The 27,321-nt window shown below is 45.9% G+C and overlaps 1 protein-coding gene across 2 annotated transcripts in view; it reads left to right on the top strand.

Annotated features, from left to right (window-relative positions):
- DGCR2 (DiGeorge syndrome critical region gene 2) overlaps positions 1 to 27,321 on the top strand; it is an 82,781-nt gene that overhangs the window by 25,499 nt on the left and 29,961 nt on the right. For both annotated transcript variants that reach the window (XM_028095920.1, XM_028095921.1), the window contains exons 2-3: positions 4,120 to 4,242; positions 25,134 to 25,259. In XM_028095920.1, coding sequence (XP_027951721.1) covers positions 4,120 to 4,242; positions 25,134 to 25,259 — 249 coding nt within the window. The remainder of the gene's footprint in view (positions 1 to 4,119; positions 4,243 to 25,133; positions 25,260 to 27,321) is intronic.

Consider the following 27,321-nt stretch of genomic DNA (forward strand, 5'->3'; position numbering starts at 1 on the left):
TAGGATACATGTTTTTGCTTTATTTTTATTTTTTTATTTTTATTTTTAAAGATTTTATTTATTTACTTGACAGGGAGAGACACAGCGAGAGAGGGAACACAAGCAGGGGGAGTGGGAGAGGGAGAAGCAGGCTTCCCCACGGAGCAGGGAGCCCAATGTGAGGCTCGATCCCAGGATCCTGAGATCATGACCTGAGCCGAAGGCAGATGCTCAACGACTGAGCCACCCAGGCGCCCCCATGTTTTTGCTTTAAAAAATTCTAGGTTAACTACTTTTTTTGTTTTCAGAATTTAAAAATGTCGCTCCAGGGGCACCTGGGTGGCTCAGTTGGTTAAGCGACTGCCTTCGGCTCAGGTCATGATCCCGGAGTCCCGGGATCGAGTCCCACATCGGGCTCCCTGCTCGGCGGGGAGTCTGCTTCTCCCTCTGACCCTCCCCCCTCTCATGTGCTCTCTCTCTCATTCTCTCTCAAATAAATAAATAAAATCTTAAAAAAAAAAATGTCGCTCCACCATCTTTCAGCTTGTATCGTTTCTAACGAGAAATCTGCTGTCATGTTTGTTTTCCTCTGCAGAATACGTCTTTTTTCTCTGGCTACTCTTAAGATTTTCTCTTTATCACTGGTTTTAAGGAATTTGATCATGATGTGCTTTGGAGTAGTTTTTTTCCTGTTATGTTTGGGGTTCACTGAGTGGCTTGGGTCTGTGGGTTTTCATCAGATTGGGAAATGTTTTTGTCATTGTTTTTTCAAATATTTTGTCTGTCTCCCTGCCTCCCAAGTCTGTGTATCACACAGCTCACAGTTCATTGTTTTCTAGCCTTTTTTTCCCGGTGTTTTAGAGTTTCTGTTGTCTTCAAGTATTCATCTTTTCCTCTGTAAAACTGAATCTGTTCGTCCTATGCCTTGCAGTTTTCATCTCTAGGCAGTGGATTTGTTTCTTTCTTAAAATCTTCCATATCTACTGAACATGTTTGATTTTTCCTCTAGCTTCTTTTTTTTTTTTTTTTTAAGATTTTTATTTATTTATTTGACAGAGAGAGACACACAGCCAGAGAGGGAGCACAAGCAGGGGGAGTGGGAGAGGGAGAAGCAGGCTTCCTGCCGAGCAGGGAGCCCAATGCGGGGCTCGATCCCGGGACCCTGGGATCACAACCTGAGCCAAGGGCAGACGCCTAACAATGAGCGACCTAGGTGCCCCTTCCTCTAGCTTCTTGAGCATTTGTGACACAGTTTTAACTTTAATGTCCTTGTCTACTCTATCATTTGTACCTTTTCTGAGTCAGTTTTGATTGATTTTTTTTCATTTTGGTCCTAATTTCCTGTTTCTTTGCATGTCTGGTAATTTTTTTATTGCATGCCAGACGTGAATTTTGCCTTTTTTGGTTACTGCGTATTTTTGCATTCCTATAAATATTCTTGAGGTTTGTTCTAGGATGTGACTTGGAAACAGTTTGAACCTTTCAGCTGTTGCTTTTAATTGTTGTTAGGCTGCGTTTAGTCTGGAGTTTTATTTGTCTCCACTAACAAGGCAGGACTCTTCTGAGTACTTGACTCAGTGCCCCACAAGTTATGAGCTTTTCCAGACTGGCTCCTGAGAACAGGCACTGTTTGTGGTCCTGCCGAACTTCAATTATTGTTTCCCAGTTACCCTTTAGGGTGGCCTGGGGTAGTTTCCTCACACCACACACTGATCAGTACTCTGCTTCATTCCCTGAGGGGTTCCTCTCTAGATCTCTGGAGTCTTACTTTTATGCCGCTCTCTCTTCTCCAGGACTCCTGGGAGCTGTCCTGTGAGTGCTCCCTGCCTTGGTTTCCCCCAGTTTTTAGCTGCATCCACTTACTCCAAGAGTCTTCTGCACCCCCTGGAGTACTTCTCCTTGCTTTGTAGGCTGGAAATGTTCTTGAGGCCTTAAGGCTTACCTCACATGCTCCCTGACTTAGGGATCACTATTCTTTGTTGCTTGATGTCAGTATCTGGAGAACTGGTGTTTTCTAATATTTTGTCCCCCTTCTTTTTTTCTCCCAGTTGTTTCAGGTGGGCAGTTAAATTTATCCCTATAACTCCATCTTGGCTGGAAGCCTTTATAAAATATAAAGCATTGTGATTCTTTTGTCTGTGTCATATATTTAACAAAGGCTTTCCTTATGGTTAGATTGATTGATTTACCACAGTGTGTAGTGGCAGGTAGAGAAGAGTGAACACTGGATTCATGATTCCTTTCCCTGGCCCTTCCTCCCTTCCCTACCTCACAGTGGAAGACTCTCAGACATATGCCTGACCCTTGTGGGGGGATGTGGGTTGTCTCTCCTTGCAGAGCACGCTGAAGAGGCTCTCTCGTGAAGGTACTAACACTATGGTACACAATGTCCTGTGTGGCCGTCCCGGGGTGGTGATGAGGGGAGGGCTCAGGCCTAGCTTCTATGTCCTATCTGATTTGGTGGGCTCATCTACCTTGGTTAGAGTGATGATTGGCTCTGGTTACTTAGGCCAGTGATGGGACAGGACCCAGGGGTGGGAATAGTTCCTTTTTCTTTCTGGATTTCAGTGGAATGATTCCAGAATAAGGAAGACCACAGAGGGAGCAGGACCATAGTAAGAGAGCTCTGTTTCTTCTTCCTGTGTTACCAGGTTAGTGTGCAGGACTTCATCCCTCACACCTCAGTGCTTTTCCTTGGTTCCATGTTTGCCCATGTAGCAGCTGTCACGTCACTTCACAAGTCTGGTTTGAAGAGCCAGAGTAAATAGTTTTGCCTGTGCAGGTCATTTAGTTTCTCTTAGTCATCAGTCTCAACTCTGTTGTTGTAGCTCAAAAGCAGCCACAGCTGGTACATATTTGTGGCTGTGTTCCAATAAAGCTTTATTTAAAAAACAAGTGGGAAGGGCAGGAGTTGACCCGAAGGCTATAATTTGCCGACCCCTGCCTCAATTCAGGTCCTCACTTTACTGAGTTGATATTTTTTGTGTGGTTCCCCTATTACAATTGCTTCCAGAAACCATTGTTAGTTCTACCTTGCTTAAAACACAGATCTCATCATGTTAGTTACTGACTAAATAATGTCTGGCTTCCTATAACATTTCTGGTAAGGTCAGAATTATCTTACCCTCAGAGCCTCCATAGTCTGACTCTTTTTATATTTCTCATCTTACCTCCAGTGATTCCCTGTCTGTCGCATACCTTCTGCTTGGCATGTTTTCCTGCCCTATGATATTCCATAAGCTTTACTTTTTCTGGAATGTTTTCTCCCTTCCCGTTACGTTATATGTGTCTGTTGAAACCATCCACCTGCCTTGGGAGCCCTCTTTACATCCCACCTTCTTTCAGAAGGATTCCAGAGCCCCTCAGGGGTAGGCAGTTTCTCCTTCCTTCATGCTGTTTGAGCACTCCTGTGGTGCGCCCTCCTGATTTGCTCTTTGTCAGAAGTGTGTGTGTGTGTGTTCATTCTTTGTCAGAAGTGTGTGTGTGTGTGTTCGTTCTTTGTCAGAAGTGTGTGTGTGTGTTCGTTCTTTGTCAGAAGTGTGTGTGTGTGTTCGTTCTTTGTCAGAAGTGTGTGTGTGTGTTCGTTCTTTGTCAGAAGTGTGTGTGTGTGTGTTTGCCAGAAGTGTGTGTGTGTTCTTTGTCAGAAGTGTGTGTGTGTGTTCATTCTTTGTCAGAAGTGTGTGTGTGTGTGTTCGTTCTTTGTCAGAAGTGTGTGTGTGTGTTCGTTGTCAGAAGTGTGTGTGTGTGTGTTCTTTGTCAGAAGTGTGTGTGTGTGTGTGTGTGTGTGTGTGTGTGTCTTGTTGACCCAGAATCCCTCCCGAGGTGGGAGGTGTGCCCTCTTGTGACCTCTGTAGTCTGGCGCAGAGCCCAACTCAGAGCAGAAGCGTGTCAGGTGTGTTTGAGGTAGCACATAAAGACTGATGTCTTGGGGGTGCATTGCTCTGGGGACTCGTGTCGTTGTGGGCACAGCTCTTGGCTCCTCCTTGGGGCCCGTGTGCAGGCCCCTGAGGAGGCGGGCTGTGGGCAGGCTGCCTGTGTTGGGCCACGCTCCTGGGCCCCGGGTGGCGGCAGGCCTGGCCGTCCCAGGTCCCCTTTGCTGCTGCCGCTTCCTCAACGGCCTCTTGCCCTTTGGTTCCACAGAGCTGCGGTGCAACCCCGGGCAGTTTGCCTGTCGCAGCGGCGCCATCCAGTGCATCCCCCTCCCCTGGCAGTGTGACGGCTGGGTGACTTGTGAGGATGAGAGCGACGAAGCCGACTGTCCAGGTGAGTGTGTCGGGCAGGCAGTTGCCCGGGGCCCTGCCGCTCCATCACAGCTGCGTGATTATGCTTCCAGGACGGGGGGGATGGCATCCACTGCAGCCTGTGCTGGATCTACTCACTGGAAGCTTATATTGAGCTGGCACCCTCCCCTCTCTCCGTCTCTCTCTCTTTAAAAATAGATGCCCAACGCAGGCAGATCCCAGAATTTGCAAGGTCGCAGGGTCAGGGCCGGGGTGAGGCAAGAGGGGTGTCCAGGATGCCACGTTTCGGTTGGCACTTCCAGCCCTGAGAGCAGCGCCCCTGAAATGTGGTGCCCTCTTGCCTGGCTTTGGAGGTAGGTGCTTTTTGAGACCTGGCTAGAGTCCTGTTGAGTGTCATTAGACTGGCTTTGGCTCTGCCAACCCATTCTGCTCACTCAGTCCCTAGTAATTTTTCATTTGGGGGTTTTCTTCTGACAATGCATGGACTTCTAAAGATCTATGCAGATGCAACAGAAAGTCTAAACTGTTGGTTCTCCATTTGGTTTCTGCCCCAGCACCCTCAGGGAGTATAATACACCTCATGAGTAATGATGTTTGCTGCATCCCTGGTTCTTTTGGGTTAGGATGGAAGATGTAGTATCTCGCATTTGCCCGTGCATGTGTGGGTGACACACACACTAATTTGTTTTAAGACCCAGGTAGCACCAATAATGCCCCTAAGAAGAAGGTGTTTTTATTCTACCTTGAGAACCTCAGATCTAATAACTCTTCAGCCTGGCATTTAAATTTCTTGACATTCTGGTTTGGTTCTACTTTACCAACCTGATGTATTGCTATTTTCACCTTAGTGGCTCCGCTGGCCTGTTTCCTGTGCCCACCCATGATGAATTTCCTAGCCACATTCTTCATTCATGCCTTTCTTTTTTTCCTGGGATCCTCTTGTTCTGTTTTCATGTGGGCAGATCTTACCTGTCCTTCAGGGCTTGGCTCAGATGATACCACAACACGTAGACATCTCTGGGCCTTCAGATGGAAGTTGGTTTCTGCCAGCACCTCTTCTCTCTCTCTGACAGCATCTAGAACCACCGGTATTTCTCACCATTACCTGTGCCCATGCTTGATCTCTCCTTCCAGACTATGAGTTCCCCGAAAGCAGGAGACCTGTCCTCTTCCTAAGTGTGACCTGGCCTAGGACGGAGGTCCTTTTTAACATTCGGTAAATGGAAGGAGTGTTGTAATTCCTGTGGGTCAGGTACTGAAGAAAAACCAGTTACCTTCAACCATGGGGATCAGGTAGGGTATCACATACAAGGTGACATTTGAGCTTGGGACAGTTCTTTGAAGGGGGTTCCAAAATAAGCAGAGGTGCTCTGGTCAGACTACCTGAAAAGATGGCCTTTAGAGGGGATCCCAATTATCCCTGGAGCTTGTTCATTGGATTATGCATGTCTCTGGTAGAGGTACTTGCCTTTCCAAATGAGTTTGAATGGTGGCAGCTGGGCAGCCCTGTGTGTCTGGAAGCCCACCTGCTCCTTCCTTAGGTCACAGCCTGGAGAGCATGAACTACCCCGTGCTTGGGATGCTGATGCTTCATGTTCTATCAGCTGCTGAGGACCAGTGGTTGTGACTGGGAGCTTCCCTGGGTCTGCCTTATGGGATGAGACTTCATATCCAGCCTCCTAGAGAATATTCTGAACAAAGAACCAAATGATTCTTGGCTGGCTTTCAAATGGAAGGATGACTTACTTGCTGATCTCAAAGTGTCTTCTGGCTTAGCTTTTAAGGTTGTGTGTAATAACTGTTCTGTTGTGTAGGTACTGAAAACAATGGTAGGCACTCTAGTTCATCTTGTTTATCTCTCCATCCACTGTGGACTTGATAAAGGCAGGGACTGGATTTTATTTCTCTTCTGGGCCACATGGCCTGGCACAGGAGGTCACAAGTCGTTCAGCACAAGTGTTGATTTGAGGTTACAAAGGTTGCCATATTTTCTCCCCAAACAGAGAAATAAAGTCTATCTGACAGGAGCCTGGAGTTCTGAGTGGATGGTGTGCTCCGGGCCCTAGCCACTGAGGGCACAATGATCATGGCAGTGTGTGGAAACTCACAGAGCCCTGATAGGACCAAGGAATGTTTGAAGAGGGGTGGGAGGGCTAAGGCGCTGTCAGACCTCCTGGCTCACTCCTGGCTGCCCCTTGGTTCTGGTACCGTGTCGGTACCATGATGTAGTGCCATGCCATGATCCAGGTGGCAATAAGCTTTGATCTCTGGGGTTCTGAGAAATGTAAGTTATGAAAATATACAAGGAATAAGTATAGTACTTGTTTCTTACTTCCCTAATCATCAATAATTGCTGAAATTTTGTCATATTTTCATTTTTTTAAATTAATTTTTAAAAAACATCATGAATATGTTAAATCCTCATTTTAACACTCTCCCCTACCAAAAAAAAAAAAAAAAAAAATCTTTGTTAGTGGGGAGGGGAGTGTGGACAGGGAGTTAGCTGATAACTACCTTTGCTGTGGCCTTCCTGTATATGGGGAGAGTTTAAATAAACCTGTGGGAAGCCCTGGCCATGCTTGGTCAGGATTTTGAACATGGGCTTCAGGACGTCTGGAAGGACCTTACGAGATTATCGCATTGTCCTTCTGAAAGCCTGCTAAAATGATAGTAAAAGAGTACAGAAGATACAGAAAATATAAAATGGGAAAAGATGGAACAGCAGACCAGTAATTCCAGCATGTTTTTGGAAGATAGGAAATGGGTGGTGTGCTAGATAGAGTCTGGGTATCTAATATGTATATATATTTTTTAAAGATTTTATTTATTTGTCAGAGAGAGACACAGCGAGAGAGGGCACACAAGCAGGGGGAGTGGGAGAGGGAGAAGCAGGCTTCCCGCCGAACAGGGAGCCCGATGCAGGGCTCCCAGGACCCTGGGATCACGACCTGAGCCGGAGGCAGATGCTTAACGACTGAGCCACCCAGGCGCCCCTGGGCATCTAATATATTGTCTGCATTTCCAGGGCTGGAGGGCTGGAGCTTTCTTATTCAGACCCCACTGCCAGCAGGCTTGGGCTATCACTTAGCCCAGGAGATCCTTCCCATGCAGTTTGGAAGGTAGAAGGGAGGTGGACTCCTCCTTCCCCTGGCAGTCGTGTGGGGGTGCATGGGCTTAGGCCGAGGTGAGTGAGTACAGCGGCTCCATAGCCTCCTCTGGCCAGCCGTCGCAGGGCTGCGGGGCAGCTGTGGTTGGCAGAGGTTTTCTGCGGTGTCCTGTCCTGTGGGCGGCTTCCTGACTCCAGACTGCAACTGCGGAGGGGGAGTGGAAGGCTGGAGGTGGCTCACTTTTGTGCACACTCCAGCCTCTTCGGTTGTTCTGAAAGTACTTAATGCCCTGTATTAAACTCCTTTATTTTTGAAATACCTACCATGGTTTCTGTTCTTCTGACCAAACCATCTTTGATGTAAATGGGAACTAACATAAGAGGGATAAAATTTTTTAATGGAGAAAAATGTACAACTTTATTAAGAGACATTAAAGAAGATTTGAATAAATAGAGACAAGATATTCTTGGCTAGGAAGACTCAGCATGGTGAAGCGGCCTTATATTGATCTGTGGAGTCAGTGCATCTCCAAAGGGGCTTTTGGGAAATGTGACAAGTCAGTTTTAAAATGTGTAGAAGAATAAACTCCTAATATTGTAGGACACTGAAGAAGAGTAAGGTGTGAGCAGTTGCCTTACCCGTGTCAAGGCTTACATTATTGTTGGCTCAGGGAAGCACAGATTGGCCCGTGCAACAGAAGAGCTGCCAAAAACAGACCTGAGAAACTATATATGGCACAGGTAGAATTACATATCACCGGGCAGAGGATAGGTTCCTCAGTCCTAGCGCTGTGACAGTTGGGAAAGAATGTATACATAATGTACAGAAAAATCAGTTTCAGGTTAATTGGAGAAAAACTTCTAGAACACAGTGTAGGAGAATATTATGACCTTGGTAATAGGAAAGGGTTTTTTTAAAGTCACAAAAATAATCAACTCTAACATAAAAATGACCAGTTTTACTAGATTAAAATTAAGATCTGCTCAGCGGGTGTCTGCTTCTCCTTCTCCCTCTGCCCCTCCCCCTGCGCTCTCTCTCTCTCAAATGAATAAATAAAATCTTAAAAAAAAAAAAATCTTCCCTTTTTCAAAAGGTACCTGTAAAGAATGTGAACAGTCAAGCCACAGAGTGGAAATAAATTTGCAGTATGTATAGCCCTTAAAGTATTATGGTCCAGCGCATATAAAGAACTCCTACATATGGACAAAAGACACTCAGGCATGTCACAGAAGAATTAATAAGAACAGTGGTTAAACAGATAAAAAGATACTCAACCTCATTAGAATTCCAAGGCTGTAGTGAGATTCCACTTTACAGTTATTTAGATTGGCAAAAATTAAGATGTCTGTTGGCAGAAATTAAGGTATCAACAAAACCAGTGTTGGAGAGGACGTGAGTGACTTGGAAATCTTATCTGCTGCTGGTGAGGGGGATAAATTGATGCACCTGCTTTGGAAAACTGGCATTAACTTGTAAAGTTGAACATTCTCATATTCTGTGATCCAGGATTTCCATTTGGGGGAGCTCTAGAGAAATTCTTACAGCACTCTTCATACTAATAAATATCTTGGAAACAGGCCAAATGTCTGTGTTCACATGATGGCATATTATGGACCAACAACGGTGAGTGAATAGTAGGTCCTTGGAGCAACATTAATGGATCTTAAGGGCAGCATGTAGGTGACAAAGGTAAATTGCCAAAAAGTACAACACAATAAAGACAAGCAAAAGTGACCATTGTCTCATGTACAGGTACATCCGGGTGTGATAAACAAAAATGGCAAAATGGTGATACACAAAATTTGGGCTCCTGGTTCCTCCCTGGTGAGGAGGAGACAGAGGAGTAAGACCGGGAAGAACAACCCTACAGCTGATGTTTGAGTTCTGAAGTAGGGTGGGGGTTGGGGTGGAGGGCTCACAACTATATTTTATTATTAGGCTTTAATAGAGAACCCAGAAATAAACCTTCATATATATGGTCAAATTATTTTCCACAAGGGTATGGTTCAGTGGTTGGAGGGAAGAATAGTATTTTCAATAAATGGTCCTGGGAAAAGTGGACAGCCACATGCAAAAGAACCTTTCCTTAGTGTGCAAAAATTAATCCAATATGGGTCAGAGACCTAAGTGTAACAGATAAAACTATAAAACTCAGAAGAAAACAGGAAAAAAGCTTCATGACATGGGCTTGGCAGTGATTTCTTACACGTGGTACCCATGATAGACAACAAAGGAGAAATATAGATAAATTGAGCTACATCAAAATTTAAGTGTGTTAAAACATTCAACAGACTGGGGCGCCTGGGTGGCTCAGATGGTTAAGCGTCTGCCTTCGGCTCAGGTCATGATCCCAGGGTCCTGGGATCGAGTCCCGTGTCAGGCTGCCTGCTCCTTGGGAGCCTGCTTCTCCCTCTGCCTCTCTCTCTCTGTCTTTCATGAATAAATAAATAAAATCTTAAAAAAAAAATGTTCAACAGACTGAAAAGGCAGGCTATGGATTGGGAAAAAATATTTGCAAATCATATCTGATGAAGGGCTAATATTCAGAATATATAAAAAAACTACAACTCAACAAAAAAAAATCTGATTAAAAAGTGGGCAAAAGAGGGACACCTGGGTGGCTCAGTAGCTTAAGCATCTGCCTTTGGCTCAGGTCATGATCCCGGGATCCTGGGATCGAGCCCCGCATCAGGCTCCTTGTTCAGCGGGGAGCCTATGTCTCCCTCTGCCTGCCGCTCCCTCCTGCTCGTGCTCTCCTCTCTCTGTCTGACAAATAAAAATCTTAAAAAAAAAAAATGGGTAAAGGATTTTGCTTTTCTCAGAGAAGACATACAAATGGCCAACAAGCACATGAAAATGTACTCAACATCACTGTTCTTTAGGAAAGTACAAATCAAAACCACCACGAGACACCACCTCACACACATTAGGATGGCTGCTATCAAAACAAGTGCTAGTGGGGATGTGGTGGGGACGTGCAGATGATGGTGGGACTTGGAGAAGTTGGAATGCTTTTGCGCAATTGGTAGGAATGTGAAATGGTGCGTCACTGTGGAAAACAATATTGTGGTTCCTCAAAAAATTAAAAATAGAACTACCATAGGATCCAGTAATTCCACTTCTGCATATATGCTCAGAATTGAAAGCAGGATCCATGTCCTTAAAAATGGTTAAAATTTTATATGTATTTTGCCACAATGAAAAATATGTACGTATATACACATACACAGATGGTCTATTTTCTGAACATGAACAGAACGCTGTGAAAAGGAACAATTGAGCAAGAAGGAGCTCTTACCCATTGAAAAATTAGTCCAGAAAATCCAATATCTGATTAGTAAAAGTTCCTTTTTTTTTGAGAGAGAAGGAGAGCAGGAGGAGGGGCGGGGCGGAGGCAGGGGGAGAGAGAATCCCAAGCAGACTTCGTGCTGAGTTCAGAACCTGAGGCGGCACTTGATCTCATGACCCTGAGATCACCACCCCAGTAGAAATCAAGAGTTTGATGCCCAACTGAGCCACTCAGGTGCGCCCCCCCACTTTTTAAAAAGATTTTATTTATTTGAGAGAGAGCGCAAGAGTGTGCACAAGCAGGGGAGGGGTGGCGGGAAGAGAAGCAGACTCCCCACTGAGGGAGCCCGATTCGGGGCTTGATCCCAGGACCCTGGGATCCTGACCTGAGTGGAAGGCAGACACTCAACCAACTGAGCCACCCAGGCACCCCCTGGTTTTATTTTTAAGTAATCTCTACAACCAATGTGGGGCTCAAACTCACAACCCTGAGATCAAGAGCTGCATGCTCAGGGCGCCTGGGTGGCTCAGTTTGCTAAGTGTATGACTCTTGATTTTGGCTCAGGTTGTGATCTCTGGGAGTCGTGAAATCGAGCCCTGTGTTGGGCTCCATGCTGGGTGTGGAGCCTCCTTAAGATTCTCCCTCTCTGTCTCCCTGTCCCTGCTTATGTGTGTGTTCTCTCTCTAAAGAAATTTTAAAAAGGAGCTGCATGCTCTACAAACTGAGCCACCCAGGAGGCCCAGTAAGAGTTAATTTTTTTTTTAATATTTTACTTATTTATTTGAGGGTGAGGGAGAAAGAGAAAGCCCACATAAGCAGGGGAAGGAGCAGAAGGAGAGGGACAAGCAGACTCCACGCTGAGTGCAGAGCCCGATGTAGGGCTTGATTTCACGACCCTGAGATCATGAGCTGAGCTGAAATCAAGAGTTGGATGCTCAACCAACTGAGCCACCCAGCCACCCACCTCCTGTAAGAGTTGTTTTATTTTTTTTTTTATTTTTAATTTTTAAAAAGGTTTTATTTATTTGAGAGAGAGAGTGAGCACAAGCAGGGGAAGTGGCAGGCAGAGGGAGAGATAGAAGCAGACTCCCCGCTGAGCAGGGAGCCCGACTTGGGGCTCGATCCCAGGATCCTGGGATCATGACCTGAGCCGAAGGCAGATGCTTAACCGACTGAGCCACCCAGGCGTCCCAAGTTCTTTTGAAGAAAATAGAAAAATACAGGAGCAGAGGGAATTAGTCATATAGCTTTGGAGTTAGGAGGGCATAATAATTTTTAAAAGACTTAGACAAGGGCGCCTGGGTGGCTCAGTTGGTTGAGCGACTGCCTTCAGCTCAGGTCATGATCCTGGAGTCCCGGGATCGAGTCCCACATCGGGCTCCCTGCTCAGCAGGGAGTCTGCTTCTCCCTCTGACCCTCTTCCCTCTCGTGCTATCTCTCGTTCTCTCTCTCTCTCTAATAAATAAATAAAATCTTAAAAAAAAAAAGACTTAGACAAGATACCTTGTATAATTGCAGCATGTCAGGAATACAGTGAAGACCACACGTCCAAAGAGGGAGAGCACAGGTCCTGGTGAAAAGAGCAGGAATCAGAATAACATGAGATGTTCAGCGGCAACACAGGCATGGGGAAACAGTGGGGCAAGGCCATCTGGATCCGAAGAGGAGCTGATTTTAATAGTCTAAATCAAAATTTTAGTTGGAGGTTTATTCAAGTTATTTGTACACACAATCTGAATATTCAAATAGTTCTGTAAGACTTTTTATTTAAAAAATAGCAACCCAGGGGCGCCTGGGTGGCTCAGTTGGTTGAGTGACTGCCTTTAGCTCAGGTCATGATCCCAGAGTCCTGGGATCGAGCCCCACATGGGGCTCCCTCCTCAGCAAGGGTCCTGCTTCTCCCTCTCCTGCTCCCCCTGCTTGTACTCTGTCTGTCTGTCTCTATCAAATAAATATGAAGTCTTTAAAAAAAAATAGCAACCCTGATGTCCGCTGCCCCATTTCCCACTTCTCAGAAGCAAATAGTTGAGATTACTTTAGCTATTGATTTCACTTAGTGTTTATCTGTGGGTCTCTAAATCCATGATTTTAGGAATTCCCTGTTGATTTTCCCTGAACAAGGTGGGTAATACTTGCCCCTTCGTCTTCTCACTTCCAGAGTTCTCGCTCCATCAGTGCTGCTCTTGGCTGGGCATGGAGGGTGATTCCATTTCCTTTTTGCTGGTGGAAGATTTTGTCTTTTTTTTTTTTCAAGATTTTATTTATTTATTTTGACAGGTAACACAAGCAGGGGGAGTGGGAGAGGGAGAAGCAGGCTTCCTGCAGAGCAGGGAGCCTGATGTAGGGCTCGATCCCAGGATCCTGGGATCATGACCTGAGGCGAAGGCAGATGCTCAACAACTGAGCCACCCAGGCGCCCCAGAAACATTTTGTCTTTACCCCAGAATTGAACATTGTCGTCATCGTCTTTTTGTTTTGATAACTTTATTGAGATATAATTCACATACCATAGAATTTGCTTGTTAAATATGGGTTTTGGTGGTTTTTAGAATATTTTCAGAACCATCACCCCAACTGTAGAACTTTTTTGTCACCCCAAAATAAAACCCTGTACCCATCAGGAGGCACTCTTCCATTTTCTCTCAAGCCTTAGCCCCTGGCAACCAGTTACCTACTTTCTGTCTCTGTAGATTTGACTCTTCACATTTTATAGAGATGGAGTCATGCAATGTGCAGTATTTCTTGTCTGGCTTCTCTCAATTGGCATACTATTTTCAAGGTCCATCCATGTAGTTTTCTTTTTGTTTTACCTTTAAAAAAAAACCTATATATGTACTTTAAAGAAAACATATGTCTTATGTTAGACTTTCAGTTTTTTAACACCTTTATTGAAATAGAATTTATGTACCATAAAATTCATCACTTTAAAAAAACGTACAAGTCTATGATTTTTGTGTAATTATTCATAGAGTTCTGCAACTTTAGAACATTTCCGTTGCCCCCAAAAGATCCCCATGTCTGTTTGTAGTCCCTCCTTGTTCCCTCCCGCATTCCCAGGCAACCTCTAATCTGTTTTCTGTGTCTTATAGACTTGCTTTTCTGGACATTTCCTATAAAGTGAATCATACCATATGCCTTCTTTTGTGTCTGGCTTCTTTCACTTGACATCATGTCTTTGAGGTTCATCCATTTGCAGCCTGAGTCAGTAGTTTTTTCCTTTCCACACCAAATTTTCCATTCTATGGGTAAGGCCACATTTTGTTTACCCTTTCACTTTGATGAACATTTGAGTTACTTCCACTTTGTGAGTAAAGCTGCTGTGAACATCATGAGTTTTCAAGGGGACATATGCTTTCATTTATCTTGGACAAATACATGGGGGTGGGATTTCTGGGTCATATTGTAAATTTATGTTTCACTTTTTAAGAAATGGCCAAATTGTTTGCCAAAGTGGCTGTAGATTTACATTAAAAAAAAAAAGTCCGTAGCAGGATAGATCTCTTTCCTGATTTCCCCTCAGTTGTAGATCTGTCATTTTATTCTGCCAGAGTGATTTTGGAGTCTCTTCTCCCAGAGCCCCTGACTTCACCTGTCTGGCTTAGTGCTGGCAGGGCCTGCTGCCCACCTTCCCGGCTGTCCTCTTGGGTTTTCCCTTCACCATCAGCATGGGAGAATCCATAGATTTCTCCCTCATGTCTGTCCACGCTTGTCTGCCTCTCTCTCTCATGTTAGATCCTTTGTTTTTTTGTTTCCTGTTTTGGTTTATTCTCTCATTTAAGTAATGTACTGCCTTCCGTAATAACTTCTGCAGAAAAGGAACACAGGAGACAAAGTTTTTGGTTCCTTGCTTGCATGTCTGAAAAGGCCTTTATTTGACCCTCACACGATAGATTTAGTTGGATTTAGAATTACTAGCTAAAAATAACTTTCCCTTACAATTTTGAAGATCTTACTCCATTTTTATGAGCTTTCAACATTGCTGATGCCATAATTCTGGTTCTTCGAAGGAAACCTGTTTTTGTTCTGGAAATTTTGAGTATCTTTTGATACATTGTGCTGGCCACTCAGCAGATCTTTTCATTGTAGGAACTCATGCATCTTGGTTTAGGGAAAGAAAAGACTAGATTTTTGTTTTCTCTTCCATTTATCTAGTCTCTTTCTAGAACTGTTACTGGAAATTGGAGCTCTTGGACTGATCTTCAATTTTTTGTCTCCAGTTCTCTATCTCTTTGTCTCTTTTACTTTAAGGAAGTTTCTACTTGCACCACCACATCTTTTAACAGGTTTTCATTTTTGCCATAATGTTGCATTTCTAGTGGAGATTTTTCTTTGGGTGGGGGGGTTAATGGTGTCTGTATTATGTTCCTTTTTAATAGCATCCCATTCTTGTTTTATGGATACAATATTGTCTCTCACTTTGAGTATGTTAATGGCGTGGTTTTGCTGAACTGTTCCATATGCATTCCTTCTGTATTGTTTCCTCTGTAGTTTGGTGTCTTTCATTTGCAGGCTCTCCTCAGAGGTTGGTGGGCCTTGCCTGCCTGTCTGCTGTGTGTGGCAGACGGACTGGAAGCTCTGTGCTTGTGGGCCTCCTTGGATAGTGAGCCAGCTGCACTGTTTCATTGGGGGGTCTCCTCCCCTTGGGGACCTTTTTCTTAGGCTGGCCAGATTTCTCCATAGAGGAATGTTCCAATCTGCCCTCCCCAGCAAAGCACAGAACCCTGACTTTCAGTTGAACTGGTGTCCCCAGTTTTGAGACACCTGTTTGACCCTCTCATCAGTAAATCACCCATCTTCTGCTGGGGCGAAGGAGAGGCAGGGTTGCCTGAGCAAACCAAGTACAGGGGATGAGATCTGGGTTTGTCAGCTGCCTTCTCTCCCTGACTTTTTTTTTTTTTTAAGATTTTTATTTATTTATTTGACAGAGACACAGTGAGAGAGGGAACACAAGCAGGGGGAGTGGGAGAGGGAGAAGTAGGCCTCCGTGGAACATGGAGCCCAATGCGGGGCCGATTCCCAGGACCCTGGGATCATGACCTGAGCCAAAGGCAGATGCTCAACGACTGAGCCACCCAGGCGCCCCGTCTTTCCCTGACTTAATATGAGAAATTTCAAGTCTGTAGAAAACGTACATGAGTAGTACGGTGAATGCTTATATTGCCTTTACCTGCATTCACCTATCCATAGTAGTTTGCTGCAGTTGCTTCTTTACATATTTTTTTCTGAACCCTTTGAGAATGTGGTAGTGATACCATGACATTTTCCCCTAAATACTTCATCTATCTTCTTTTTTTTTAAGATTTTATTTGTCAGAGGGGGAGAGAGAGAGAGTGCATAAACAGCAGGGAGGGGGCAGAGAGAGAGAGAGAGAAGCAGGCTCCCCGCTGAGCAAGGAGCGTTGAGGCAGGACTTGATCCCAGGACCCTGGGATCATGACCTGAGCTGAAGGCAGATGCTTAACCATCTGAGCCACCCAGGTGCCCCTACTTCATCTATCTTCTAAGAAGAACAACAATCCCATAACCACAATACACTTTTCATGTGCAAGAAACTTACCATAGTACTATTATCTTACATACAGTTCATTTTGAAGTTTTTCATTTGTCCCCAAAAATATCTTTTACAGGTTTTTTGTTTTTAAATTCAGGATTTATTCAAAGTTTACATACTGTATTTTCTTGCCATCTAGCTTTATTCTGTAGTTCAGAAGTGTCCCCAGCCTTTAAAAAAAAATTATTGATCTTACATGGCATTGATCTATTTGAAGAGTCCAAGCCAGTTGTTTTGTAGAATGTCCTTCAATATGGGCTTGTCTGTTTCCTCATGATTAGATTCAGGTGAAACTTTTTTTTTTTAAGCAGGTCATAAAGTGTCCCATTGGGGGCACATGAGGTCAGTTTGTCCCATTATTGGTGATGTTAAGTTTGATCACTTGGTTAAGGTAATGTCTGCCACATTTCAGTACAGTAAACGTCTGTCCCCCCTCCTTTGTAATGAAAAGTAATCTGTGAATAAGTAATGAGTAATACGTGGAGTGGTATTCGAGGTATTCTCCAACAACCTTACACCCAGTTGTTTTAGCTTTTATTGATGGTTCTTGTCTGAATTAGTTATAATAGTGGTGGTGGAAAAATTGGTGATTTTGTAATTCTACCATATGCACTCCACTTAATAAATTATATTATTTTATAAAGATCTTTCCTATTTCCTGGCACTGCAAAATGTTCCAGGTTCAGGGGGCACCTGGAAGCGTCTGCCTTCGGCTCAGGTCATGGTCCCAGGGTCCTGGGATCGAGCCCCACATCGGGCTCCCTGCTCCGCGGGAAGCCTGCTTCTCCCTCTCCTGCTCCTCCTGCTTGTGTTCCTGTTCTCGCTGTGTCTCTCTCTGTCAAATAAATAAATAAAATCTTTAAAAAAATATTGTTCCAGGTTCATCTTACGGTTTTCCTGCCCCAGACCTGGAATCAACCAGTTCTCTAAAGAGTCCTGTTCCTTTTGGTGAGGGCGGTGGTCTGTGTGGTAGCTATGCTCATACTCACTTGGACATCATAGCGTCTAGGCATTTCTTTCAGTGGACGGAGCTAGGAAACCTCTTTAAAAATAAGCAGCTCACATTTATTGATACCTCTGATTCTAATCTATACTAAAGTTCTTCTCTTCCTCCCACCTTACATTTTTATCTTCTTTTTCCCATGGTAAGAACTGTGGTTCCCAACACCCTGAATATATGTATCCATTTGGCCCATCCTAAAATACTTGCAGTTTTGGAATTACTACTCCTATATCACTACCAAGAACACACCTACTAAGTAAATTCCAGGATTTCTTTGTAGTTATTAAGCTGTTTCCCACTGATGGGGTATAGTCAGTTCTCAAGTCAGAAGTCACTAGCATTCATTCCTTTCTTTTCTTTTTTTTTTTTTTAAAGATTTTATTTATTTATTTGACAGATAGAGACACAGTGAGAGAGGGAACACAAGCAGGGGGAGTGGGAGAGGGAGAAGCAGGCTTCCCACTGAGCAGGGAGCCCGATGTGGGACTCGATCCCGGGACCCTGGGATCATGACCTGAGCTGAAGGCAGACGCTTAACGACTGAGCCACCCAGGCGCCCATCATTCCTTTTTTTTCTTGGGGGTGATTATGTTAACATTTCATTCTGTTTGTATTCAGTTTTAGGACTTTTGCCTTCTCATCTTGATTTATTTTTAATGTTTTTGTATTGAGATATAATTCATGTGCCATAAAATTCACCCCTTTAAAATATACAATTTCACATTTTTTAGTATATTCACAAGGTTGTGTAACTGATTTATTTTTAGGATATGTAAAATGTAAACAAGATTAAGAAGTCATAACTATATAAAAACGCATATTTAAAAGTTCTCAGGGCACCTGTGTGGCTCAGACTGTTAAGCGCCTTCCTCCAGCTCAGGTAATGATCCTGGAGTCCCAGGATCGAGCCCCGCATCAGGCTCCCTGCTCAGCAGAGAGCCTGCTTCTCCCTCTGCCCCTCACCCTGCTTGCTCTCTCTCTCTCTCTCTCTCTCTCTCTCTCTCTCAAATAAATAAATAAAATCTTTTAAAGGTTCTCCACGGGGGCACCTGGCTGACTCAGTTGGTAAAGCATATGACTCTTGATGTTGGGGTTGTGAGTTCAAGCCCCACGTTGGGCATAGAGCCTACCAAAATAAAAAAGGTTCTCTTTCCTCTCCTTTTTCCCTTCGCCCTATTCCTTCTCACATCCTATAGGTAAGTAATTCGATTAGTTTCTGGCTTATCTTTCTTGAGTTTGTTCTTGTTTTTTTTTTTTTTTAAAGATTTTATTTATTTGTCAAAGAGAGAGAGAGCACAAGCTGAGGGAGAAGCAGGCTCCCCACTGAGCAAGGAGCCCGATGGGGGACTCGATCCAAAATCAAGAGTCAGACGCTTAATTGACTAAGCCACCGAGGTGCCCATTTTTCTCTTTTTTAATTTAACAAAATACCCATGAAGTCACTATATTAATTCATAAAGATCTTTCTCATTCTTTTTTACAACTCTATTGTGTTCCATCTTAGGAACATACCGTACTTTATTTAACTAGTCCTCCTATGTATGGGCCTTCAGGTTGTTCTCATTAGTTTGCTATTAAATACAATGCCACAGTTGGGGCTCCTGGGTGGCTCAGGCGTTAAGCGTCTGCCTTCGGCTCAGGTCGTGATCCCAGGGTCCTGGGATCAAGCCCCGCATCAGGCTCCCTGCTTTGCAGGAAGCCTGCTTCTCCCTCTCCCACTCCCCCTGCTTGTGTTCCCTCTCTCGCTGTATGTCTCTCTATCAAATAAATAAATAAAATCTTCTTAAAAAAATAAAATAAATATAACGCCACAATAAATAACTTAATACATGTGTCCCCCTTTCAAATTGTTGAAGATGTATCTTCACTGTAAATTCTTAGATACAGGATTGCTGAGTCAAAGGGTCAATGTATATGTAGTTTTGCTAAATATTGCCAGATTCCTTTTTCTTTAATTTTAATGGAAATATAGTTGACATGATATAGGTACTTTACTTTGCTACTTGTCCACCTGTTGGCCTAGGATTTAGCTTTCTGGGCTCAAGTAAATGGAGTGATTTGCTTCTAAAGTAAGACAGTCTTGAGACTGACAAATGCTAATAAACTGGATAGGATACTGGGACAACAGGCATAAACCGAGATCATCCCCAGGCAAATTACAGTGTATGGTTGCCTTCTTGAAGCTAATTATTACTTCTGTTCTCCAGTTTTTACAACTTTGCCATCTTCTTCCCTGTTCTGTTTGTCCTTGTGACTATGTCTTTTTTAAAAATTCCATTACTATTGTTTTAATTAAGGGTTTCAGGAGAGACTAGAGGTGAATGAATATGTTCATTCAGTTGGATATCTCTAACTAGAAGCTTCAAAAATGTTATTAATCTGGGATTTTTTACATTCAGAGGAACCTATCATGCATGAGAATGGAATAAAGGTATTTTCAGATATGGACAGATTCAGAAAAGTTGCCCTGCCCTTTCTTAGGAAGATATGTCTTGTAAAAGGAGAGGGTAAAGCAGAAAAGAAGGTAGCCTGGGGTCCAGGAAAGAGGGCCCAGTACAGGAGGACAGCAAATGGACCCCAGGATTACAGCCATGCCCCAGCCCAGAGAGCAGCCTCTTCAGCCTGGCGCTAGAAGGTAGGGACTAGGGGAGGGGTTCCCGAGGGAGAAGTGGAGCCACGAGATTTTGATGGGATGTTTCAAGTGCTTACCATTTTTATTGCTAGCCATTGTTATTTGCTATAGCAACTGGAAAGAATAGCAGTAGATAGACCAAAAGCTAAGCAAATTTGAAAATTAATGCACTTAGTAACTCCAGGAAAAAAGAAGGTTGTAAAGAATTGAAATACCTAGTATGCTTTCTGGCTCACAAGTGAAGAACACTTGTACATTAAGTGTACATTATTACATTATTCTACTAACTTTAATTACAAAATTGATTCTACTCTGTTGGGAAGGTGGATAAGAGTATATATGAGCTAAATCTGTACCTGTCCTAACATTACGTCAATGGACATTTAAAATTGATAAAACTGGAAGTAGCTGGGTAAACCTATTATTTAGAAATAAGGACAAAATATCAGAAGAAATGAGTAAAAAAGATGTCTTTAGGAAATGGGGATTAGGAGCAGGGGGCTGGGAAGAGGGAAGACGGGTTTCTGTTTTCATCTTGTGGTATACATAAGAAATAAGAATTAATACATACATACCTTGGGTGAGGATTCCTACCAGGCCATTCTGCTTCTGCCATATCTCTGCTGGCAGTTGAGACCCAAGGCCACATCTTGAGTGTGTCATAGGACTATCTGATGGCTTCGGCTTCTGTCACCAGCCTTAGTGGAAGGTAAGTCATTTCTTCTGAACTTGTGCCTGAGACATTTGTGAATCCTTGCAACAGGAGGGAAGCAGATTTTGAGCTTGGAACCGACAGGGCTGTATTTTTGCAGTTATTCTCTGTGTTGAGTTACATCTTGTCCACATGTGGGTATAAAATGGGAAAGCAAAAGTGCTCATTTGTTATTTCAGAAGCATAGGTCTCGAAACCTTGATAGAACAGAGACAAAGATGGCAATCCTGGGCTTGCCCAAACTAGTAAACCTTTAGCCTCAGTGAGATTCTTTTTTTTAAAAGATATTTATTTTTTATTTATTTATTTATTTATTTATTATTTATTTATTTGACAGTGAGAGAGGGAACAAGCAGGGGGAGTGGGGGAGGGAGAAGCAGGCTTCCCACTGAGCAGGGAGCCCGATGTGGGGCCCGATCTCAGGACCCTGGGATCATGACCTGAGCCGAAGGCAGGTGCTTAACGACTAAGCCACCCAAGTGCCCCTCAGTGAGATTCTTAATAAGATCCGTGACCCTGGCCCTAGCTGGAAGGGAAAAGAATCAATGTAAAGAATGTATAACATAATGGAAATACCATTCAAAATTTTATATTTTCAGGCTCTCTGATGTTAGAAATTCTCTTTTGGTAAGCAAGTGTTATTTACATTTGATTTTTGACCATGATTCTAAGCCTGTTTTGTTATAAAGAGGGAAAGTGACATGCAGTCTGACTACTTGGAGCACTGGAGATGCTCCAGTATGTTTTGCCCTTTATTTGGAGAGGTTAAAAGCTCATCTGGACCCTAATGCCATATTTGGACAAGTTATACAATCCTAGAAACACAAATTAGAATCAGTCACATTTTGTCCTTTATTTGCAAATAACAGATGTTGGGAAGCAGGCATGCCACTGCCTGCCCTGATTCAGTTTCCTTGTTGGACTCAAGGCTCTCCTGTGCCTCGACCCCTCCCACCCCCCAGCTCTCCCTGTGAGGACTGTAGTGGGAAAGCAGGAAACCTGGCATGCTGGGTGTCCCTCGTGGAGCAGGGGGCGGCTGCCGTGAGCACTGCACCCCCCCCACCCCCATCCGTAGCACACAGCTTGGGAAGATGGGTGGGGACAGGCCTCTGGTGGCCATGCTATGAGGTGGGAGGAGGCTCAGGTCCAGGGGACCTGGAGCAAGTGGAAGGCTCACATCTCCTATATTCCACTACTTCTGTGAAGCAAGCCTCATAACATTTCAGAGCCTGCTTTCCCATCTGAAAGACATTTCCCTTTACCTCAGTTTTTATAATACTGAGTCAACCATGTTGGCTCCTCCTTGCTTCATGTCTCCTTCTATGTACTCCATCCGTCTTTGGTGGCCAGAACTATTCTGAAGTCTTGGCGGGGACACCTGAAGAGAACAGAACACAGACAGCAGCCTGTGGTGCAGAGAGCACCCCTCCAAGACAGCAGGCTGGGCTAGGGGCTGGGGGCTGGGGTGTGCACTCAGACTCTTCCATTCCCAGTCACAGGGTGTAAGTGTGCCAACCGCCAGTTGCTGGATGGAAGAGAAGGTGGACCGAGGGCATGACCTCTCACTAAGGGAGGACAGGATTGTCTGCTGTTTTGCTCACTACTCTATTCCCCATGCCTAGAGTGCCTGGTACACTGAGATTGAACAGGAGACAGAGGGAGAGGGAAAGTTGCTTTGGGGTGTCTGCATCCTGAAACCAGTTCTTGGGGCTGGCTGCACAGGTATCAGCTCACACCCGCCAACTGGCCCTAAGGGGAAATGCTGTCAGTGAGTTGCAGAAGGAAATTCTGTGTTGTTGGAGGTGCTCCTAAGGGGTCTGTAGGGGTGCTACTCCAGTGAACTCTGTCTCTTCCCCGGTTGCACCCAGTTCCTGCTTCTCCTGGCCCCCAGGACACTGGAAGTCCCTGGTCTGTGCCAGTGGGTTCCCATGTGCTGAACACATGAGTGATGAGGGCATGTGTGTGGGCATTTGGCTGTGAAGAGAAATAATGGAAAAGAGAAGGGCTCAGAATTGCCACCTGAGCCACCAGAGAAGCCTGCTCAGTGCAAAGTGGCTTCCCCCATCACCACTTGGCTTTCTGGTGACTTCCCTGAGTTCTGCCTATTGGCCTACACTCCCTCCACAGTCAGCCAGCATCCAGCCCCTGGCAGCACTCTCCCTGCCCTGTGCCCCAGATTTATCTGTCTCTCTGAACAGTTTGGCCTGTCCTCTACCAGGTGCTGCTGTGCTTGGGTCTGGGCCAGAGGCCTAGACCCAAAGTGGAATCACAGGTCTTGCTCGTCGGAGCAGACAGAGGGACACATGAAATTGAGGTGTAGGGAAACGTGCTTACCACACCCAGACTTGCCCTCGAGCTTGTCCAAAATGTGTCCACCTTTGGCCTTTGCCCAAGCTGGGCTCTCTGCTGGGAGGCCCTCCTTGTCTCTAGTCAGCCATCTCTTAGCAGCCCAGTGTGGGTCTCCGCACTCCTCTGCCTGCCTCCCCGGGGTGGGGGTTGGGGGGATGGCTGTGGTAGCACTGCCCTGTGTCACAACTGCCAGTCTCCTGCCGGGAGTGGCAGTGTTCAGGATGTGTGGATGGGGTACCCTGGTCCTGGAGAACTGATGTTGCCCCGAAGAGAGCAACTGCAGCACGCAGGTAGCCGCAATGAGGTCATTGTGTTGGCGGTGAGGTCACACCAAAGGCCTTGAACATGCTTCTCCTCTGAGGTCTTGCCTTGAGTTGAGCTTCTCTCAGACATTGGTAGCACATTTTATATTTTACTTTATTTTTTTATTTTTATTTTTTTAAAGATTTTATTTATTTGAGAGAGAGAATGAGATAAAGAGAGAGAGCATGAGAAGCGGGAGGGTCTGAGGGAGAAGCAGACTCACTGCTGAGTGGGGAGTCCGATGCGGGGCTTGATCCCGGGACTCCAGGACCATGACCTGAGCCGAAGGCAGTCGCTTAACCAACTGAGCCACCCAGGCGCCCCGCACATTTTATATTTTAGAGTGGTTTGTAATCGGATGGCCCCTAAGCCCCATCACATGCCTGGGGAAGGGCTATGGAAATATTGTACTGAATAAAGGGGAAGGAACCAGAGCTGCTAGGGCAGGAGGAAACGAGGAGGAGCACACACAGAGATTTCTGTACAGGTGGTTCTGTGCAGCCCTTTGTAGGGTCATGACAAAATGCAAACGACCTAAACTTCGAACCACAGGGGATTATTACAACTAAATCCATTCACAGAATTCTGTGCAGCCATTAAAAGTGATGTTCTTAAGTGCATTTAAGAGTATGGAAAGCTTTTTATATTCAAGCTTACAAAGCAGATCATAAAGTAGAGTGATGTGATCCCGATATTTTTAGGGATTTGTACAGAAAAAAGACTGGGAGGGCGGCGGACCCTAGCATAGTAGTGGTTTATGTTTTGGCTTTTTAGACTTCTGTGTTTCTCGGTTATTTCACATGGATGATTTGTTATTTTACAATGAGGAAAAATACATGTTATTTATGAAATAAAAACAGTATCAGAGTCTGCAACACGAGCAGGATCAGATAGCTGGCGAAGCTTCAGTCAAGTGGAGCTCCGTGGAGCCAGGTCTCCCCCAAACCCATGTGCCATGCCATGCCCGTGTGTCCCACATCCTCTGCCTCAGGCCTGCTGGAGGTGGCCATGGGGAAGCACAGCCGGCCTCCTTCTGTGTGCAGCCATGCAGACCAAGGTCACCGCTGTTTGTCCTGACCCTGCACCAGGTGTCCTCACCATGCACCAAGATGCCCCCATGCAGGCAGAGGAGGGAGGAGGGTGGCCCGGATGCGACGTTGCCTTTGGCTGTCTCCTGTTCTGTGCCTTGGGTACCTTACGTCACGTGTCTGCATCACCCCTCACCTTCGAGAGGGAGGAGAGTGGTGCTCTCAGGGTTGGAGAACTCCACAGAGAGACTGTGGAAGCACCAACCTGCAAATTGCTATTCGATCATGATCCATGAAACTAGAAGTCTTCCTCATCTTCAGCTTCCTGTTCACACTTCTGACTGTGCTTGAGGCCAGCTGCACAATGGGGCCTGTTCCAGGCGCCCGGGAGCCAGGCAGGAATGTCAGGCCCTGGCCTTGCACTGAGAGGAACCCGCAGGCAGCTGCTCAGACAGCAACTCAGGCCCAGTGTGAGTAGTGCAGAGGAGGGTATCACACAGTGGTTCCCCCTTCACGCTCACGGAAGGCTCCCAGGCAGTTGGGGTGCAAGGGGCAGCCTGGCCTCTGGAGACTCCTCCCCGTCCCCCGCCCCGCAACCAGAGCTGCTGAGGGATTTTCCACAGGAATGACTAGCCCTGTGCTGTGCCCGTTAGAAAATGCAATGGAGAGACCTCATTTCGTAATAGTAATAACAAAATGAATAATTTCGGTGAGGAGCGCATGTGACCTGTTGGGCCTGAACAGCAAGGTTTCCTAGACTTTAAAGAACACCTGAGTAACTAGAATATGTGCTGCCTTCCCCTCAACCTGGTTTTCCCAGTCCTGAGTAGCCTGACTACGCTGTACTTTAATTTGGCACTGGCCAAGAGAGCCCCTGGCAGCTGTGTGCCTCGCTGCTGTGTGAGCAGTGCTGACAGCCCGTTTCTCTTCTTGCTTTCAGAAGTGACTGGGGAGTCGCGTCCTTATCATGGGAAGGAGGCTGTGGATCCGCGGCTGGGGCGGGCCCGAGGCAGCGACCCCAAACACTTCCACGCGGTGAATGTGGCGCAGCCCGTGCGCTTTAGCAGTAAGTTGCAGACCTGCCCTGTCCGGGACCCAAGTGTGGTTGCCCCTGGCCATCAGGGCCACTCGGATGGATGAGGGGTGTGCCTCCTAAAATGGCCCTTCAGCCCCTGAGTGGTGAAGCCGTGATGTGAACCCAGGCTCTGGAACAGGCTCCTTGTTTCCACAAGTCAGAGGCTTTTTGGGGTTGGACTGTACCGGCCCTTTGGAAGATGGAGAAATAGACTCCCAGAGATTAGGTCCAGCTGATGGGAGGGAAGGCTCTACCTCTGTTGTTAAGCCGTTTTTGAAGAGACTAGTTAATATCCCTATGCCATTAAGATTTTAAAGGAGCATTACAAGATTAAAGAAGGTTGAAAGACAGAAAACCACACTAAACCACGCCCCCCATCCTAAACAGGCGTAGTGACATACGTAGGTACAATGAGCCAGGACAGGAAGAACTGACGTGACTTGTCTCCTGTGACCTACGAGCCTGTTGGCTATGTTAATACCCCCCCACCCAACACACACACAGACACTCAGCACTGGGGGGCATCTCAGCTCCTGGGTTGTCTAACCGGGACTGAGCGAGTGTGGAGCTGGCGTCAGCCATTCCCTATCCTGATGCCGTGCTCGGCCTTGATCCGTGATAGCTGTGAACTGCAAGGATTCTCGTATGTTGAAGGGGCACTGGGCAAGCTTGGCAGGTGAAGAAACTGAGGCTCTTGAGAGGTCACCCCACTCAAGGTCATGCAGCCAACGGGGGACTCAACCCTGTGGAGTCCCAACTCACACTCGCCCTTTTCATTGGTTATCTGTTTTTTTGGGACAGGTAATATTTCTACCAATAAATCCACAAATTTCAAATGATTAAGAAAAGATGAGCCAATAAAAAGTGATGTTCCTTCCTTCCATTGCTCCCCACCACCGGATGCCATCCCGGGTTTCCTCTGGACCCATCCCAAGGTGATGTGGTGAGGAGCCCGGGGTGGAAGCCCGCCCTACTGCTTGCCAGCCGAGGTGCTTGGCCCCTGCGTGCCTTGGTGTTGCCACCTCTGCCTGGAGACAAGGCGGAACCCACCGGGAGGGGATGTGGCGGGTGGAACGCATCACATGTGGGGGCTTAGGAACCGTAGTAAAGGCTTCCCTGGTGATCCCCCTGCCCCTCAAGCCCACGCCACACACTCAGCAGGCATGTGCTGCGCACCCCGCGCACCTTCCGAACAGGGATGATCTCAGGGCTGGCTCCTGGCCCACCGTGAAGAGCCTTTGTGCATGCTCAGCAGTTTGTGAGCGGGTCTTCCCCGGTGGGCAGATGGCGCTGTCCCCCTGTCGCACTGCTGTGGCAGGCCTTGGCTCCAGGCCAGAGCTGCCATTTCCTCTCTTGTAATCTCTGTACCTCTGTTAATAAGTTACACACATAGGCTCTAAATAATAAAAACATGAGCATCCATCTTTCAGAAGTTTTACTAGTTCCGCAGGATGTAGATGCATTAAAAAGTTGGGTTTTGTTAACAGCTGGCTTTGTCAAAAATTACTATTATTCATTAATGTGTGCTTAGGAGGTGGGTACCCCAGCATCTGAAGGCTATAGATCCTGTGGAGCAGGTCATAGATCTTACGTAAGGCCAGCCGTACAGTACAGCAGGAGTCTTCCCGGCCTGGGGAGGGTAGGCCCACCTGGTGAGGAGACCTCTGGGCTGGCCCACCTCGGGGAGATGCAGGCTCCCACTGGCTACTCTGCTCTTGCCTGCTGCACGACCACCTGGGCCTCACTTTCTCGTCTGTGGGAGGCAGGGGCTGGTCCCTTTACCCCAGTGGCACTTCCAGCTCTCATCCCCTGAATTTCTGTTTTAGGGGAGTGCTGGCCAGTACCCATGTGAAGAGAAAAGGAGGGCCGAGGAGTGGGCTCGGGAAGCAGTGGGCTTGCGGGTGGAGTGGCCAGAGAGCCAGCTGCTGGGGCCGCGAGGGCGGTGTGGGTAGGGAGCCCTTCTGTTCACCCCTGCTAGGCTTACAGTGAGCAGACCTGGGGAGTTCTGCCATCTTGTCAACCAGATTTCACCTGAGAATGAAATCCACTTTAC

The sequence above is a fragment of the Eumetopias jubatus genome, unplaced genomic scaffold, assembly GCF_037043125.1.
Source record: "Eumetopias jubatus isolate StellerSeaLion01/CBP00866 unplaced genomic scaffold, mEumJub1_p1.0 scaffold_16, whole genome shotgun sequence".
Lineage (NCBI taxonomy): Eukaryota > Metazoa > Chordata > Mammalia > Carnivora > Otariidae > Eumetopias > Eumetopias jubatus.